This window comes from Cephus cinctus, unplaced genomic scaffold (genome assembly GCF_000341935.2).
Source record: "Cephus cinctus unplaced genomic scaffold, Ccin1 Ccin1_scaffold0318, whole genome shotgun sequence".
NCBI lineage: Eukaryota > Metazoa > Arthropoda > Insecta > Hymenoptera > Cephidae > Cephus > Cephus cinctus.
In genome coordinates this window covers 203,091-221,588 of record NW_014333019.1, presented here as the reverse complement: position 1 = coordinate 221,588, position 18,498 = coordinate 203,091, and the positions used below count along the sequence as shown (strand labels likewise).

At 36.2% G+C, this 18,498-nt stretch overlaps 1 protein-coding gene across 3 annotated transcripts in view; it reads left to right on the top strand.

Annotated features, from left to right (window-relative positions):
- Positions 1-16,962, top strand: part of LOC107266524 (probable G-protein coupled receptor CG31760) — a 110,782-nt gene extending 93,820 nt beyond the window's left edge. For 2 of the 3 annotated variants that reach the window (XM_015737115.2, XM_015737114.2), the window contains 7 exons: positions 2,100-2,168; positions 2,929-3,038; positions 7,114-7,328; positions 11,848-11,986; positions 13,461-13,566; positions 13,692-13,859; positions 14,863-16,962. In XM_015737115.2, coding sequence (XP_015592601.1) covers positions 2,100-2,168; positions 2,929-3,038; positions 7,114-7,328; positions 11,848-11,986; positions 13,461-13,566; positions 13,692-13,859; positions 14,863-15,543 — 1,488 coding nt within the window. In that variant the 3' untranslated portion in view covers positions 15,544-16,962. The remainder of the gene's footprint in view (positions 1-2,099; positions 2,169-2,928; positions 3,039-7,113; positions 7,329-11,847; positions 11,987-13,460; positions 13,567-13,691; positions 13,860-14,862) is intronic. The other variant, XM_015737116.2, reaches the window with a different exon arrangement.
- The last annotated feature ends 1,536 nt before the right edge of the window (positions 16,963-18,498 follow it).

Below are 18,498 nucleotides of genomic sequence, written 5' to 3'. Positions count from 1 at the left end.
AGAGTTAAATACCCGTAATTCTTATCAAACTTTGTCCTGTATTTAATTCCAAGTTCTAACGGCCGTCACGGATTTTGTCCTCTCTTTGGATTTACTCAATGATCGTGACTTTTCTCCATTCCAATTTAACCACCCAAACGCCTAACTCGAAAGCTTCGCGGCCCGACGTTATGAAGTCGTTGGGATTGTTAGTGTGAAAAGTTTACGCTGACTTTATAAATTTCACAAGTTTTTATATTTTCTCATTCTCCTACTATCCGCACTTCCTCGTAACTCGTGATAAAAAATCTGCTTAATGTGAAGTGGTGGACTTCTTAGTTGGATAACTGTTGTATAAGAATTTCTTCCCCATTAATATAACGTCAGTTTACGGCAAACTACACGTTCTAAACGCATTCATCTGTTCGTATATAACTTATACATCGTAGTTTGCCTAGTTTAAAAAAAAAAAAAAAAAAAAAGAAAAAAAAATTTGACAAGTTAACCAAGAATTTCTTTCCCTTTGAATGCTGCCCTGGATTTTCTGCATCTCAGGGAAATCCTGAAGTTTACACTTTACGACAGTTGCACCGTTCATACCGACGACGTTGGGCAGACAAATAACTTTGTGAAACAAGTAACGGAACAATAGTTGCGGCTCTTTAATATTTCATTGAAGCTTCGGTTCGTTGGAAATGAAAAGGTTTCTTGAATTTAGAGCAAGCAAAGTTATTAGCAGTCAGGTATTTACGGTTTTAAAGTCCATTGTGAGTATTATGTAATTGCATCTTTTATACGGCACGATTTAGTATACGCAGATATAGCATTAAAAAGACTTGGCAAAAATAGTTAATCTTAATGCGTCTCGCGTTATTCCATTTATTCATTCCTCGCCCGTTTCTCTTGAAATCATTTATCGTTTCCCGTGTTAAATATATAGCTCCATAAGGTGAAACCAACCGTTTCGCGGTACGGTTAACTCCTTCGTAAAATTCTTTAAAGATTGTCATTAAAGTTGTATATGAAATAATGGAACTGCCCTCGAGAAGAGTCGGCTATGTTTGACTTTGCTCGGAATAGGATCCTTGTGGCAAATTTACGAATTTTGAGCTCCTCTCGAGGTTTAATATGATCGTGCCTTGCTTCTATGGTTTTCGCAGTCAGTGTGGACATAGTGGAACTTTAAAAAGTTCCCAGTTACTAACATTTTCGGGAACTTCTTACAAGCAGATTGTTACGACATAAGCGGACTTGCTTGACTCGCGTTCAGCGTGCTTGGATAATATTTCTTAGACAATTATTTTCTCACGTTCATTCAAAGTAGTTACTTTATAAACTAATGTACTAATGTGTTATTGCATAAAGAAAAGGAAAATACGAATACAACAAGGAATAGCAACAACTTGAAACGTACTTCGTTTGATTTTAAAGAGAAGAAATTTAATGAAACAATCTCTTTGTTAAGTATATTATAGAATAATTAAATAGTTATAGTACTTTACGTAGAGTCAAGAAACTCGATGAATTCTCCTCCCGAAAATCAGCGAAATTTAATAATTTTAAAAGAAGTTCTGTGTACTATAATTTTTCGAAATTATACATTATTTAAACAATACACCTGATCCCACTTCACAAACTAAACTAATTTCCTGCTTGGTATTTACCTCTCTTCCTTTAAGTTAATATGCATTAACAACTCATAATTAACCCCACAGTGACTGAGGTCGGGCCGGAATATGAAATCGCTTGAAATAAAATCCACCTAGTATTTCTATTACTACAATATCTAAAAGTATAAAGCTCGTCTCGCTGTGATCTCCTTATAGGGATAGTACAATTTCTCTTAGCCAATTACCACACTGCTGCTCCTACCAGTTAGATTGTATATGTAGGAAAAGTAAATAGTATTTTTTTCTCCAATCCATTTACGTAGGATACTCGTCATTGTGATTACGTAAACCGATTAAATATAAGTGCGAAAAAAAGGAGATTTGTTGAAAAGTCCAGTGAATATCAATAAGCAATAGTAATCCAGTAATATTAAATACTCAAATTATTTTCAATCTATAAACATATATCATGAATTAAAAAAAATAAAACATTATCATTATCCGTTGCAGGTTGTCAGGGCCGCAAGTCCAGTTCTGCTACGCGTAATTGCCCTAGGAGCTTTCTTCATCTACTGCACAGTAAGTATATCAAAATATTCACCTATAGTTAAAACGTTTCGTCGCAAATGCAATTTTGCAAAGTGGCTATACTGCATAAAGAACAACATCCAGTGCTTGAAGCTTCTCAACAGACATCTCGAACCTCCGTTCCAATTCATGAAAAGGTCTTGGTAGTCATCTCGTTCCGACGATATTCTCCATTACTTCGTTATAAAATGTCTCCCAATGGTGATGCCACCAGTAAAACAATGGGAATGACACGAAAGATAAGAACAAGGACTCAGATGTCATTACGAACGGCTCACTAACCAAAAAGACCTCGGAACGCGTGACTTTACCTTTGGTTGACCTTTTCCCGAAAATCCACACCGGCGACGAGTAGGATTAGATGTAGCGTCGAATTAGGAAATGGAATCCGGTCGCTATTACCTTGCGGTTTTCTCGGTATATGGGCCTATGAGAGCTTGTGGGGCGTGCGAAACGATTTCTGTGTTTATGGGCCTAACTATGCTATCTACGCCCGAAACTGAATCACCTTCCTAATTGGTTATGGGGTTTATGATTTCCTTTTACGTTTTCGGAAAATATCATGACTGCTACCGATATTAATGATATTGAGTAGACCTTTTGGATCTTCTTAAGGATTCCGACAGGGACACTGGTCGCCTCGTGAAAATATTCGTAGAAAATATTATGTGTCATATACATATATATATTGGAGACTCGATATACGAAATTCTACGTTCTTGTCGTACATCATGAATTTCTCACGTTACAGACCATCGTAATGTATCCACGTCCCAACGTCGTGACGTGCACCGTTCGCGTTTGGCTACGTGAAATCGGATTTTCTTTGACCTACGGTGCACTCATGCTGAAAACCTGGCGGTGAGTAATACGTACTTTACTATTCACGAAGAAATCCCTCCGCCGACAACATTTATTACGCAAGAAATGTTTCGGAGCAACTAATATACATATAGTTGGCTTACGACCGGTTACATCCCTGTTACGAAATTCATGGCTTTACTGGATAACCGTGTAAGTGTGTCACAGGCAAAATTAACATTTTGATCTCGGAGTTAGTTTTTCTTTTTTATCGAAAAATAATAAGTTTAATGGTCCATAAATATCAGGATAAACGACCGTGTTATAAATTCTTACTGTTCATTGTGACCTTACGTTATATGACCAGTTAATGGGGTTCAATGTTGAACTGGGTATATCCAGAAAATGTGTTTCTTTACCTTGAAACGTACAAGTAATCGAGATAATTCTCAAGAGCATGCAAACTTACAATAGTACAAGCACGCTAGTCGTTCGTACAAAGATAGTGAATTTTATTGAATAATGTGCACGTATATACTCTGTTCTTACTTTCTGAACAAACTCCATGGAAGCCCCAATAGCCATTGCACGAACTGCAGCAAATCTTATGTGCGAGACAAGGAGACAGACTTGAGTCGGGCAACGTCTGAAAAATTCGAGTATACTTCCCGTGCATTTTCGTGCAATCAGCTATTGCAGCTGCAGCTATGCATTTACTGTAACAGATACAAAGACTCTTACCCTTGTAAGCCCTACACGAAAATATCATATGGGAAACGTAAGGTAAACGCATATGTACGTAAGAGGCCATTAAAAATTCTAATAACGGTAAGACGAAGCAGTGCCACGATAGAGAACCACTTCGATGCCATTTTCTTCGAAAGAAGCACTTTCTACGACGCGGACCATTTCTTCGGCATGATGCCATTACCGATAAGTGTACAGTTATTGTACTCGTAAAACTAGTATTTCGCAACGTTATCATGCACAGTAGCGAAATTGTGAAAAATCCTAGAAATTCTTAAGTGCATGGAAATTTTGTTCCTTACAGTGTTTCTATAGGAATCAGCTGTCAACTATTTGGTATGACGTTCGTGCGCGTATGGTATAGCAATGGTCTATATGTATGAGCGCGTAGGAGGTTCAGGACGAGAAGGTGCAGAAAGTTTCGGTATATCGTGGAGGATCGATGTGTCGTCTTTCGTGGGAGTTTATCGTCCTTTTTTTCCTCTCTTATCTACCTCAAGCCATCACAAACCCCAGATTCGAGTAAAGGGAACTTTGAGCTTCGAGCTTATCGACGATCGATGGTCGACGAGTTTTCAACCACTGGACGACGATAGCATTCTCTTCTATTTTCCCTTTTTTTTTTTTGACGTTGGAAGAGTAACCAATCCTGTAGACCTCTTACGAATTTCCGATCCCTAGAGATTTCTGCGACAGAGTCCGTCGATCCCATACTTACGATTTAGTCACTAGATACTCTAAGACGGATGAGTCAAGCACGGTGACTAAAAGTTTTAAAAATTTTCACAGGTCGGTCATTGAGTAGGACATTTTCTTGGGACTCCAAATCTTTCTTTGCGCTTCCTGAACAATTTATTCAAATCCTTAATACCTTTAATGCTTACTTATAGATTTATAAGGTATAGCTGTAGTCGCGAAAGAAAAGAAAAAAGAAAGTAACAAGTTTATTAAGTCATAATATATACTAAACTATATATACGATCTAAGATGCCAATAATAATACACAAAAAACTTACTTTACTGCAATTATTTTTATTTACGTACATTAACGATATTCCTACGCTACAGAAATCAGACTCTGTTAATCACAGTTAAATCTTACCGTATTATACTAATGTAATCAAACAAGTCCGTACTGAAGTAATATTTGTCAAGACAAATTCATTATTTGTACATACCGATATATTAAATTTCACAATGTTGACTACTATCTCATATAGTGCTCATTACGGAAATTAATTATATCATCCAAATACAATCACATGCCTGTCACTGCAGCTATTTGTTTCGTCAACTTATTGGACTAATATAATATCAAGAGACTCAGGCGTCTCGCATCTAGTACGTACATCATAAGGAAGGCGAGACCATCAGAATATACAATTCTACGAAAGTTGTCTTATGTGGTATAACTTAAAAGTTATATATTATATGGAAATCACATTCTACAATATTACAACAATTCCTACCAAATACAATTGACCCATTCTTCTCAATTTACAGTGTAAATGTACTTATAGTGAATAATTTTCACTATTTCAACTTCGCTCATTCGCGTTAATTATATACTAGAAACGATCATGCCCAAGTATTATTAAAATGAAAATGCATTATAACCCTTAACTTTAAAATGTAAGTTTAACATATTTATTCCTCTTGGTTATGCAGAAGTTGAGTGACAAATTAGCATAGTAAAAGCTAGGATCGCGTTTAGATGGATATAGTTGACTATGGTATACATGTATACTGTGTGTGTATATATATATATATATATATATATGTATACACTATACCATAGATCGCTATTAGATATAAATTGCTACAATAAGTATGAGCATCTCTATTCCTTTATGGTATACATGTATACTGTGTGTGTATTATAACCCTTAACTTTAAAATGTAAGTTTAACATATTTATTCCTCTTGGTTATGCAGAAGTTGAGTGACAAATTAGCATAGTAAAAGCTAGGATCGCGTTTAGATGGATATAGTTGACTATGGTATACATGTATACTGTGTGTGTATATATATATATATATATATATATGTATACACTATACCATAGATCGCTATTAGATATAAATTGCTACAATAAGTATGAGCATCTCTATTCCTTCTATCTTGACGAAATTGCCTTGGGAATCAATAAAAAATTGTTCCTTGTGGATTTGCAAGTAAAAATCACGTCTTTTGTACGCAGGGCGTCTATAATTGTATCCGCTAGTGCGTTCGTTCATGATATTCATATAATATGCTATAACATGTTGTATAATTGTTTAAGCTCTTATATTGTTAGTATAGTAAACAGGTAATCTATGTGTAGTGAAGTTATATAGGTTGTATTAGATTAGAAGAATTTGAAGTTGCCTAAGAGAAATATTTATTGCATATCCCTCAATCTTAGTACCAACGGGTACATATTTATTGAAAACGATTCGACCCCTTGTATAATGACATTAGGAGCATCTGAGTCTCCGAGCTCTTCCGGCAATTAATTAACCACCGATAAGCGAATTATAGGTAACTTCATAATTTCGTTTCGTAACCCGATTTCCTCTACACCAAATTGCATGAACCGTAATTGAATTGTTTGCCTTTGTTTTAAATCCCACGAGTTCAATTTAAAAGCACCGCTTTTATGTTCGACTCTATTGTACCGTCATGTTCAGTTGGCAATATGTCCTGGGATTATGAATTGACAAGATTTGAAAAATTTCTATATATATTTTTGTATTCTTAAAAAAAAAAGAATTAATTTTCATAAACAATGGTCTGACATATTAATGGCTTATTAAAAACTAAAAAGATATTTCAACGAATTATGTAACTGATCTACTAGATTAATAACCTCAAATGTCTAATTGTAAGCTTCTTGTATTTTTATTTAATTAACGGGAATAAAATATTAGTATTCACTTCGTAACGTGAAAACTTTGTAAAAGAAACGAAAAAAATAATTAGTATCACCTTTTATTCGCTATCGTAATCAATGTACATTTATATTCTCAGTATCGTCGAACCTTACCTTTCCCTAATTTAAATTACACAGCATTTTACGGTTCGGGACTTTAATTCATTTATTAGATTTTGAGTTAGTTCATTTGCGAAGTTGGCTGTACGCAAGGGAGCCAAGGGACTAATTAACATATTGTGGTTACCTATATGTTACGTAATTTACATAACTACTAAAATTTATCGCAAAAACATATTAATTTGCAATTGTCCAGTTTTCAACTATTTATCAATTATCTTATATATAAATGTAATAGAAATATTAATTACAGGTACTTATCTATATAGAAGATATTTTTTTGCCATATGCATGTTCACATTTGGAGATGGCTGTGGGTGAAATATCCTTCTAACTAAATGCCTTTTCTAATTTCAGGATATCTGTAATATTTCGCGTGAGGTCGGCGAAGGCCGTCAAAATAACGGATATGAACCTACTAAAGCGGCTTGGGATAATCGTCATGATATTCAGCGTGTTTCTTGGTATTCGTACGCTGGTGGCGCCGCCTGTCGTGATAGTGGCGCACACGGCAGACAAATTAAAGGCCTATTTATGCCGCACCGATTGGTGGGATCACAGCTTTACGACACGTGAGTTTAACAAAACTTAGCAACCGAATCTATACTTGATTATTATTATTTCCTTAGTTCAATTACGCAAATGATTATTGACAGTATGTTTTTTTCTTTGTTGTGAAATATTATTTGATGATATTGCAATAAAATTTTTATTATTAAAATATACTTAAAAAATTTCATGGCGGATCTGGTTAAAATTCTCGTGGCTACTAATGAACTCTGTGTGGCTTTCGCAGTGCATTTTCAGATGCTTAAAAATTGTATATCAAACCTATGCAAGTTTTGATACTAAATTCATTAAAACTGTCGATCTTATGCTCCAAGTATGTCCGTTCTACTTCAGTTTACCTTTTTATGGGAAATCGTAAAACTCTTGCGGAATAATCTTGCGCAGTGTCTATAAAAACGCGTGGATGAAAAAAAGGGCAAGAGGAAAGTAATTCAGAAAATGTTCCTCTCAGAGATTGGTTATCGTTTCCGGTAGGCGTGACAACCATTCCAAGTAATTTTCGAGATTCCAGGAGAGACATTTTACGATGACGTGGGAATTCCTTCCCACGCAAATAATACTCACACTATCGCGTAACTAGACGACAATAAAATCAATTTCTCGACTTTTATTATCCATTATTATAAATATTTCGGAAATAATATTATTTATATTATTGAAGTCACGTCAAAACGCTGAAGCTTAGCTTGCAAATATTTTTTTTTGTAATTACATATTTCTCTTGTATGTCGCATATAGAAAGTAAATAAAAATCAAATTCTTACGACCAATTGAGTTTCATGGTGTAATCAATAAAAGGAACCCTTAGCAAATAGGGGTGCGCTCGGAAACCTCAACTGATATTATTCTAGTGTGTTGCGTCTTTTTTTATCAACCTTACCACGAGAAAGATAGAACGATACCGGAGTGTGCTCTAGTGAGGTTTCTGAGCATGTTTTAGTACGTAAATATAGGAATGGAGATATTTGAAAAAAATGAGAAATAACCAATTACCCTATGCTACGTTTGAAAGTTAACAAAAGAAAAATCTTTTCCATTCTATGAACAAAATTAACGAGTTTCCAACTGTTAAAAGGCGACATTGGCTTTCAGCCTGTTTATTAACAAAATGTTTTTCCAATAGACCTAAAGGCGTGAACCAAACGAACATCATTTTCCGAACAATCAAATAATATTTTATAAATTTGTTTACCATGACTACATGATGGAGTGTTTATACTTGATTTCTGTAATTAAATAAATCAGATTAATTTGCTCCAGGCCTTACGTTTAATTACGTAGCAAGTCTACCGCACGTGCTTCTCAAATAGAAAGGGGATGACTGAACGGAAGGGCTCATTGTTTTAAAAAGAAAAAAAGGATATGTAATAACGTGGACCGTAAAAAAATTTTCAAATATTTTATCAAGTTTAATTTTCATTTCATCGTCATGTGTTAGTATTTAATTTCTCATTGAGGAAAACTTGGTTATTATATCTTTTTCTCCTTGTTTAAATTAGCAGAGTACAAGTTGAGCCACGTAAAATGAAAATTCTGTTTGGGCCTTCAATTTAATTAAAAAATTGTCGTTGGCGTAATCGAAAAGTATAAATTCTCAAGCAATTAACAATTGAATCTTGCCGTTTACAAGAAAAAAGAAGCAACGAACTTGAAATTGGCTAAATTGCCATTATTACTCGAATCGTACTTTATTAACCACTAATACCCAATCGTGAAATCGATTTTGATTATTTTCGATGGGTTGCATAAGTTTTAACGAACCCTTGAGAAATTCCCTGCATGACGATTCATAAAAAATTGCCAAGGAAAAGTTATTTGAATAAAATAAAATGCAGTAACTACGTCTGGTAATTCGTTGGCCCATCGCATTAATTTCTTGATATTATGCTACATGCACTTTATATACATATATGTATACAGTTATACGGAACATATATGATTCTGTGAAATGATAGTACGATCATTCCGTATGTATGTATATGCAAATTGAAGATATTTCGCATATGCTGTGGAAAGTCCTAGTCCATTACATGAATATTTATACTCTTTAGATAGAGTTTCTTTCGTTGCAGGACAAACTTAAATTATCCGTATTCTATTCGTATTCTATTAAATATCCGTATTCTATCTGTATTCTATCCGACCAATAAGAGCTATTCGAGTTTAACCCTTTGCACTCCGCTGTCCCATTTCAGGGGACATTACAGTTTATTAGTGACTACGGAGAATTAACTTATTCCAGCACAACTTTTTGAGAAATGCATGTTTTTCTGAAATTTCCTCAAAATGGCGCTGAGTAGCTAGTAGCTAACGTCCAGAATGGTTCGGAGTGCAAAGGTTTAATCGTACTGAATGGCATTAGTTTATAGTCTTATAAAACCTTATCCCAAAATCAAACATATAAAAGGGTAAAAGGTGTTATAACAACAATATACATTTTTTTCTCTCAGATAATCCTTATTTCGATAGGATCTTCATTTATAAACATAATAAAGCAGTTTAATACCTAAACCACACATCAGTGCCATTTGATCTCGTCAAGCTACGAAACGACCAAACGTAAATTTTAGATTCACATGAAACGAACGCCAAAAAGGAAATAACACAATAAAGAATTATTAGCAGACATAAGAATTTACGGGTTTCTCGTAGTAATGATTCATTACGTTTGCAAGTCAGCCCGAGTACAACGCTTGCAGATCATATCATGTGGTCGTATGGTGGGTCGAAACGTGAACAAGAAACCTAATCTCAGTAAATAATTTTTTTACAAAAAGAATTTTTATTAGTGTGAATAACGTTTATATGTGCATATTGAAGATGAAAAAATTTTCTTAAGTCTTCTCGAGGTACCTCGTCAAAAAATTTCAAGAATTGCGATCGGCGTGTAATTATTAAGCTTCTTCGTGACTGACGAAATCTCAATGGATCGTACAGTACGTATCGTCAAGGATTATTTCTCCTTCTAGAAACTTTTAAGGATCCCTTAAGAATCCTTTTTCCTGTGCAGAACATAAATACCTAGTCGATTCTTCTTTGAACTCAACTTATTTTCTGCTCCTACTTTGCCTCCATTCATTTATCTTTTACTCTTCCTCCTCTCAGCTTATAACGACCGATAATCCCGTTGACTGTTCACATAAAATCTTTTATACGAACCTTGTCGAATTCTTGTCACGTATATTCCGACATGAAGATTCGTAAAAGTTACCAAGCTCCCCTTTTTTTAACGAGCATTGAAACATTAACGTGGTAGAAGAAATTGATTCAGTGAGCCGCTGGTCGTTTCAAATGACACTACTTAAAAATGGATATTCCTACCAAATGTCATTACCCTATAGCTTTTTCCATCAAAAGGATATAAATTTCAAAAGCAAATCAATTTTCCCGCACTGCAGCCTCAAGTGCAAAAAACTATTACGAAGAATCGAGTAAATATAAAATATAAACACAGTGAAGCACGCGTTCATTAAAAATTGGCAACACGCTATCCAGTCCGAAGCAGATTATAATAAGAGACGGAACTTTAAACGGGAAAGAATAATTGTATAGTGATGAAGTCTGTAGAAAATTAGTCTCCCCTTTGGCCACATCCTTCCCCACTTTCCACGAACATAATTTCAAGTGGATACCTACTTGCTGAGTGGTAACATTTTTTTGTCTTCGTGTAATTTATTTTAATTGAAAAGGCGTAGGCAGCATTTAATTCAACTCGAGAACGATGAGTCGACATGGCGCAATCAATTAGGAGGAAGGCATTCGGTCTTTATTACAAGAATAAAGCGACTTTTTAGTAAAGTCCATTATACAAAGTATACCCCTTTCAATATAAGTTACTACGTAACCACTTAGAAATTTATAGAATTTCTTGACAGACGAAATTGTCATTTTTTTTTGTTATAAGCCATATTCTCCTCAACCATTTATTTAGTCATTGAATATAATAATATTTAAATTGGATAAAACCATTAACGAGAATTTTTTTTTTTTTTTTTTTTTTTCTTATAGAAGAAATACTACGGTTCCGTGTAATCGTAGCAGCAACGAGAGTTCCCAAAATCGATCAATCGTAGCATACCAACATACGTATATAAAAATTCGTACGTACATATGTAAGTGTAGGTACAATTTCAGTTCACGAGCTGCTACCCAAGGCAAAGTACTACGCTCACGGCAAAGGGAAAGCTTTGAGCTTAAAGCTGACAGCGGCTTAAGGAACAGCTAATAAAGCAACGAAGCAAATCGGTTCTTTAATCCTTCCGCGACATGATTAACCATGCTGCATGGGAGTGTATATCTGTAGGTTATATAATATATGGGAGTTTCAATGTAATTTTAAGTGACATTAAGATTCTTTCAATGCCAACGATTAGCTGTAACTATAGTCACGGGATCGCTATGCGACATTTCTACAGTATATAAGACTCACTATAGATTCACGTGATTTAGGCTCCTCCTAAATCGATTATCAGTGCTTTGCTGTACGGTTACGTATATACGTGTTAAATTTGTCTGTTACAGTGGAGGTAATGTTTCTGATCTGGGGCATTAGGCTGTGCATCGTCGTACGTAAGGCACCATCCGAATTCAACGAAAGCCGATTCATCTCTATGGCAATTTACAACGAATTTCTACTATCAGTCTTCCTCAACGTGTCAATGTGAGTCTCTCGTTAATCACAGCAATCGTTAATCAGTTCCGCGTGCTAGAAACAAAACGACTTATCACGCTCCGTTTCCTTATACAACGTCGTCACCTTACGATTCCAATGGACCTGTCGTCTTGACGAAAGAGAATCGAAAGTCCGTGCGTAAAGCCTATAGGTGAAAATGGTCGGATTGGAAAGCCCGTAACTTCTTCCGAGATTCGGATGCTGGAAAACGATCATCGATTTAGTTAAATCGCATCGGGATCAGCCGACTGAATTTATCTTATTGGAATTCAAATCCTCTTGGATTTCACGGTTTATTTTTTGTGTTACCCTGTATAACGGATCAAAAGTTTTTTTTTTTTCTTTGATGACGATACCAAATTTCCACGATTGAACGAACTTTTGTTACGGCGATCAAGCGGATGTGATGGGTTTTTACAAAATGATCGTCCTAAAGTGCGATTTATACATTTTTACGAAAGCCCCGAGACCTGCCGAACCATCGTTTTATTGCTTCCTACTTACTGACCCACTTAGTCGATTGCACGCTGCTATTTCTACGCGCGTCCTACTGTAAATATATCCTGGTCAGACTACATACTTATCCACTACCTGACTTTGTTTCATTTTCTATGATCCGACGCAAAGGAATCCCTTTCCGTCCATTCGTGCCATTAGGAACACCCGAGGAGCCCTGCGGGCGACCTCAGAGAGGTCTGTCGTGTTTTGCCAGCACCGGGTTCGCTTTAACGCGAAGTAACTAACTCGGTTAAGATAAAGTATAGACAATTGTGTACCGGAGTAAGAAAATAAGTCATTGGTATTATTCAGCAAAGAACTCTGTATACGGTCACTGTGCAAATTCTCTTTGCAAAATCTTCCCGCAGACCTAAGAAAGGAAGACGGCAGCTATACGTTCTTCTCCATTTAAAATTTCCAGTTGGTCTTCTATCCAGGGATTCACCAGTGACAATATGGTCGCTCGTAAAGAAAGGCAAGACAAACGAAACGATGCGTTAAGTCTTTTTCGTACCTTTCTTACCGTTCTTCCCATTTTACACTTGCCCGCCCTTTCGTTCTTTTTCATCCATACTTTTCACTATCTACATACATCAATATTTATGCACGCGATGAACATCTTTCTTCTAGCTCATACGGCATTTACATATGTCTATAACCTATACTGTGTATACGGCGAAAAGAACATTTCTCGTCTGGAATCGAATTGAAGACAACAAAATGAATTCAGTAGCTACTGGACCTATATATATTCCAATCCCAAAAGTTCCTATATATTTCACGGAATCGTACTATTCCCAGAGTGCGATCCTACACGGCAAATAATACATGACCCACATGTGAATATAACATACAGACACCATAAATCAAATGATATTCGATTCCTTATTGGCTAGGCACTCCTGGGCTCCACCTCGAGTAACGTTTTTCTTGAATAATTTTGATAAATTTTTATCTGTTGCAGGTTCTTTTTACAGTCACCGGCAAATCCGGACTTACTCTACATTATTTTTTTCTGCCACACGCAACTGACCGTCACGCTTCTTTTGTGTCTGATATTCGGTAGCAAGGTACGATATCGAGAATGTTATTAGACTTTTATTTATGTATATTTTTATTTGTGTACGTGAATTCTTGTTATCTAATATTACACCGCTGGCAAAAGAGTTTACGGTATGTATTGCATTACTGACAGGCATACGTGGTATTCCGTGGCGGCGACAAAGAAGATTCCATGGGAAAACTTCCTGGGGCTGCTGGCAAGTTCGTGGGAAAATCCTGCCGCACTCAAGGCACGAGTAATCAGACGAACTCGATTTCACTTCAGCACGGCAATTTTACTGAAGAAAGCGATGGCGTTACGGTAAGAGCTTACGTCTTTCTATTGTAAGTGATATAAAAAAAATTACGTTATTATTATATCTCATATACGGGAAACAGCAGAGATAGGATGCCGAAAAAATATTTTTCGCGTGCAAATATTTTTTTGCAACGCTGTACGGAAAGTTGATTCATTTGGCTGACGTCATTTTTTGAGACGATCCTTGATGATCGCTTTAATGTTTGAATAAGTTCATCAGATATTCATCATTTGTTTCTACTGTCACATGATTCTCAACTATAAGCATTCACGCGTCGTTAAGAATAAATTTTAATAATAAATATACCCTACTTCCGACTACACGTAAAATGTACGTCTTTCACTTGTACAAAAAAAAAAAAAAAAAATCGTAATATACGAAGACGAGAAATAAGGGGGAATAAAGCAAATTTCGATCGAAAACAATTTTCAAGACGGTCGTCTCAGAGGAATCAGATGAGTTTTCGCACCACGAAATTCTTGTCATTGAAATTGATGTCGAAAGTCTGAAAATTTCACAATGCTAAATTTTCGTGCACGTACGAAAGATTACGAGCTGGAGGAAGAAGGAACCAAGAACTCTTTTGCAATAACGTAGCCAATGTAGCATGAAATGGCGGACGGGAACATTGAAACTTTAAGGGTAACTTATTAAGGGTGCTGGCATATCCCGTTTCTACATTAAAAACACGTAGATAATCGAGTAGACAAAGTTATGGAATTCCTATACATAGTTTATCGCGTATGACCCTTTCACCGGATACCTACCTAACTATCTGTAGATACATTGATACGTATGATATATAGTGTACCACCAAGGATGTACTAGGGAAATAAATATCCATTGGCAATTCAGAAAACGTACGAATTTCCCTAGTGCCTCACTCCACTGGATCCCTTCGAATCCTCATTTCAACAAACATCCAACTTCCTTCGACACTAGGATCCTTTCCCATACGTTATTTATACGTGTTGTGAAAACGAGGTGTGCGCAACTACGTTACAGGAGGAATTCCGTCGTCTCTACACGCAGCTGGAGTTGCTCAAGGAGAAGAACATGCGACTGGGCAACAGGCATCTCGTTGCGAAAATCGCAGCCATGCAGGACGCGGCGAATCGTGCGGAAACGCAAGTATCGACGATCCAGGCGATATCCACGACTATGAGATTGAACAATCTGAGCAATCCTAGCGGAGAGGAGGTCGTGTCGAATTTGTGTCGTGGAGATTCCCAGGATGGTAAAAATCCATTGGACATCGGTACCCGTGAGAAATGTTCTTCAGGTACGTCAGTGAGGAACGGCGCTAGGACGAAGGATTCGGCGGCCGTCGAACGAGGGAAGAATGGAAAAAGCATCACCGCGACGGTGGGTACAACCATGACGACGACGACGACGACGACAACGGCGACGGCGACGTCGACGGAGAGGGTCCTCGAGAGAGCCGACTCGAAGGACGTGACTAATAAGAAATTCTTGCAGGCCGACGATAAAATAAATAACGAGGTCATTTCGACGAGCCCGCGAGCCGCGACGTCGGAAGAGATTGCGGAGCCGAGCGTCGAACCGAGAAATAAAGACGATGGAGTCAAAGAGAAGTGTAAAAATAAATCCGGACACGCTAGAACGCATGCTATTGTCATTAATCTAGACGATAAAAGTAGATTCTCTGAAGAAGTCACTGTCTAGGTTTGTATAGGACATTTTTATGAGAGCACGTGTGAGACGGATTAAAGGTAGTAAATAAATCAAATAATCATACGTGGGGTATGGGATGATACCTAGTGGAATTATGGGAGGAACTTTCGCGTGAGATGTAGTAACGTCTTTGCACCATTCTTTTCAAGCCTCTTTTTTATATAAATGAACATTTCTTCCAAGTACCGATGAGTATTACTGTAAGTGTGTCTGCGAGTAATCGAAAGCGTCGGGATACCTTTTATCGTTAGATTTACATGGAAGACAGGGAGCTATTCCCGCGTAATATATGTATAAATAATATCATCAATTCATAGGAAGCTTTATATTATTTTTTAACGCCGTACATCGATCCTAGACGTTCTTCTTCGTCGCTGAACGTGTATATAGATATTGAGTATAGGATGTTTACTCTGTAAATAATAACTTATAACGTTTAACCGTTTCAAAATTTTGCGATTATGCAGAATTTATGAATAATTAAAAATAAGAAAAGATTTATTAATATCTGTAAATAGATTGTATATACCTATGCATGTAGTACACAGTAAACTTAATTACGTGTACATTGTACTCTCGCGCTTCTGATCCAATGCATATCAAAATGAAGATTTCTCTAGACTACAATTCTTGTAGAAAATATATATACGAAACAGTGAATCATCCTAAGGATGGATACGATACAGGAATTAGTCCATCCGACCGACGCCATGGTCACTAAAGGGTCCATCTGAGCCCCATAAAAAGGACCCTTTGTGACCGTCGCTTCTTAATTCCTTCATCCTTGAAAGGTACACTCAACGTTTCGCATATACTGAGAACACCAGAATCCTAATTGCCGCCGGAAAGAGATGACCAAGCCAGGAGCCCTTCTTTTCCGTCGACAATTTTCCAATAGTTGCTTTGTCCTCGAAGACGTAAATCGACTTTTATTCTATTGTATATAAACGAAGGTAAACTATGTGGTATACAAAATAAGTTAATATGCGAAATTATACAATGACTAGCACTAGAGTTAAATGTGTTTAAAATGCTCGTTAAAATATCAAATTCATATCACACGCATTTTTTCTCTTCATCTGTATATAATTCCTATTAGGCTTATTATCGCGTGATGAAATAATATATCACTTATATGAATGCATTATTGTACACGAAAGCTATCTATGTTAATATATATTGTGTATACATGTTGAACTTGTATATTGTTATATCGCGCGATGGCTAATTTACGATTTACATATAACTAATATATGAGATACTCAGTATAAATAATGATATACAATACAGATATATATATGTTTGATTTTATTATCGAATTATACGGTTTAAGTTATAACATAATGAATCTAATACGGATACGATTAAAATGCATCGTTACATTATGAGAATACGAGATTAAAGCAAATTTTATCAGCCACATTTCGTATTTCATTAGAAAATAATTTTTTATTTCCTCCTTCTCGCTTGTGATCCTAATTTTATTAAGGTAAGTGAAAAGTTTTCATTGTATCTACGTGGTATATATGTAACTATAAAAAAAACTCGACATAATTAGACCGCATTTTTCACTGTATTCTTACGTAACTTTTTATTTACTCTTAAAATTGTATTTTCAAGAAGAGCATTTAGGAATTCGGCTAGGACCGGAAAGCGTACGGCTGTTGATCTAATTTTAAATAAGCAGACTTCCAACTTGTATTTCAAATGTAGCATTGCAATACGTTTAACCCGTGTACAAGTTTGCATCTGCTTCAACGCATAACTCAAAACAATTGCGAATCGCATATTCGGCGTGAAGCTGCTGTACGAAACTAAGGCGTTCCGCCAGTATGGGAAATCTATTCAAAAGGTACCAAATTATATATAAATTATATATAAATATCTCAAATTATATATGCTATCCGTATGAACTTTTTTTTACTTTTTTTACTTACTGCATGATTTTTGCGTTTAACTATTTCCGACGTCATTTGAAATGACAAAGATAATTTTTTTTATTTGCGAAGGGAATTAACCGAACAATAATAATATGCACAATCGAGATACGCAATCATAAAATATTCAACGGTTGTCACATTAAATTTTTCAGATCTTGCACCGTTTCACCGTAAACGGTAAAAGTGCATCTAAGCTGATACACTCTGCATATACGAGATTTGTGAATGGGGTTTGTTTAAAAAATTATACGAAAGTCAGCATCTTTCAATAGTATTATTTAACTTACCAAGAAATAATGACATTAATTGGCAATAATGGGAAATAATGATTTGTTCTCTAAATCTGGAATTTTCCAAAAGCTGATGCACGACTCTCAAGAGCAATAGCTTCGTAATAAGCAATTAAAAAGGGTTTAGAATCCCAATCGGATTGTCTAGGGATATTGTGAGCGACTAATATGCCGTAAAGGTATCACTAGGACCTTTATATTATATTAAGACAAGCTGCCGAACCGTACGCTGATCTAAGAAACAGTGATAACTTAAGAGAAGATTACGGCAGCAAAAGAATGAAATAATCGCTAATGTTCGCCATTGATCTTTCCTAGGGCCTTATGTAAAGTTGGGAGCATTTAAAATTCCAAAGGGAGTCAAGTATTTCAGTAAATTTCTTACCTTTATCATACATCAACAAGCTAGACACCATTAATGACGCTTATCTAGTTATCTGTATTCAAGATTACATTTTCATTTAAAGTTTGTATACATTGTGACGTGATTTTTCGAATCACGGTCCCAAGGCGGCTCCGGTTACCGATACAGATAACGTTCTCGATTTCTGGTTCCCTTCGGGTCGCCACCCTGCTCAGAAGCTACGCTCTCGGGTTGATTCGTACAGTTACGTCAAGGCTCTCGTAAGATTTCGTTATTGTTTAGTTGAGGTCGAAGTGCTCGAATCTGCCGTGGGGAGATAGTCTCGACGTACCGAGTTGCCCGGCAGAGGAGA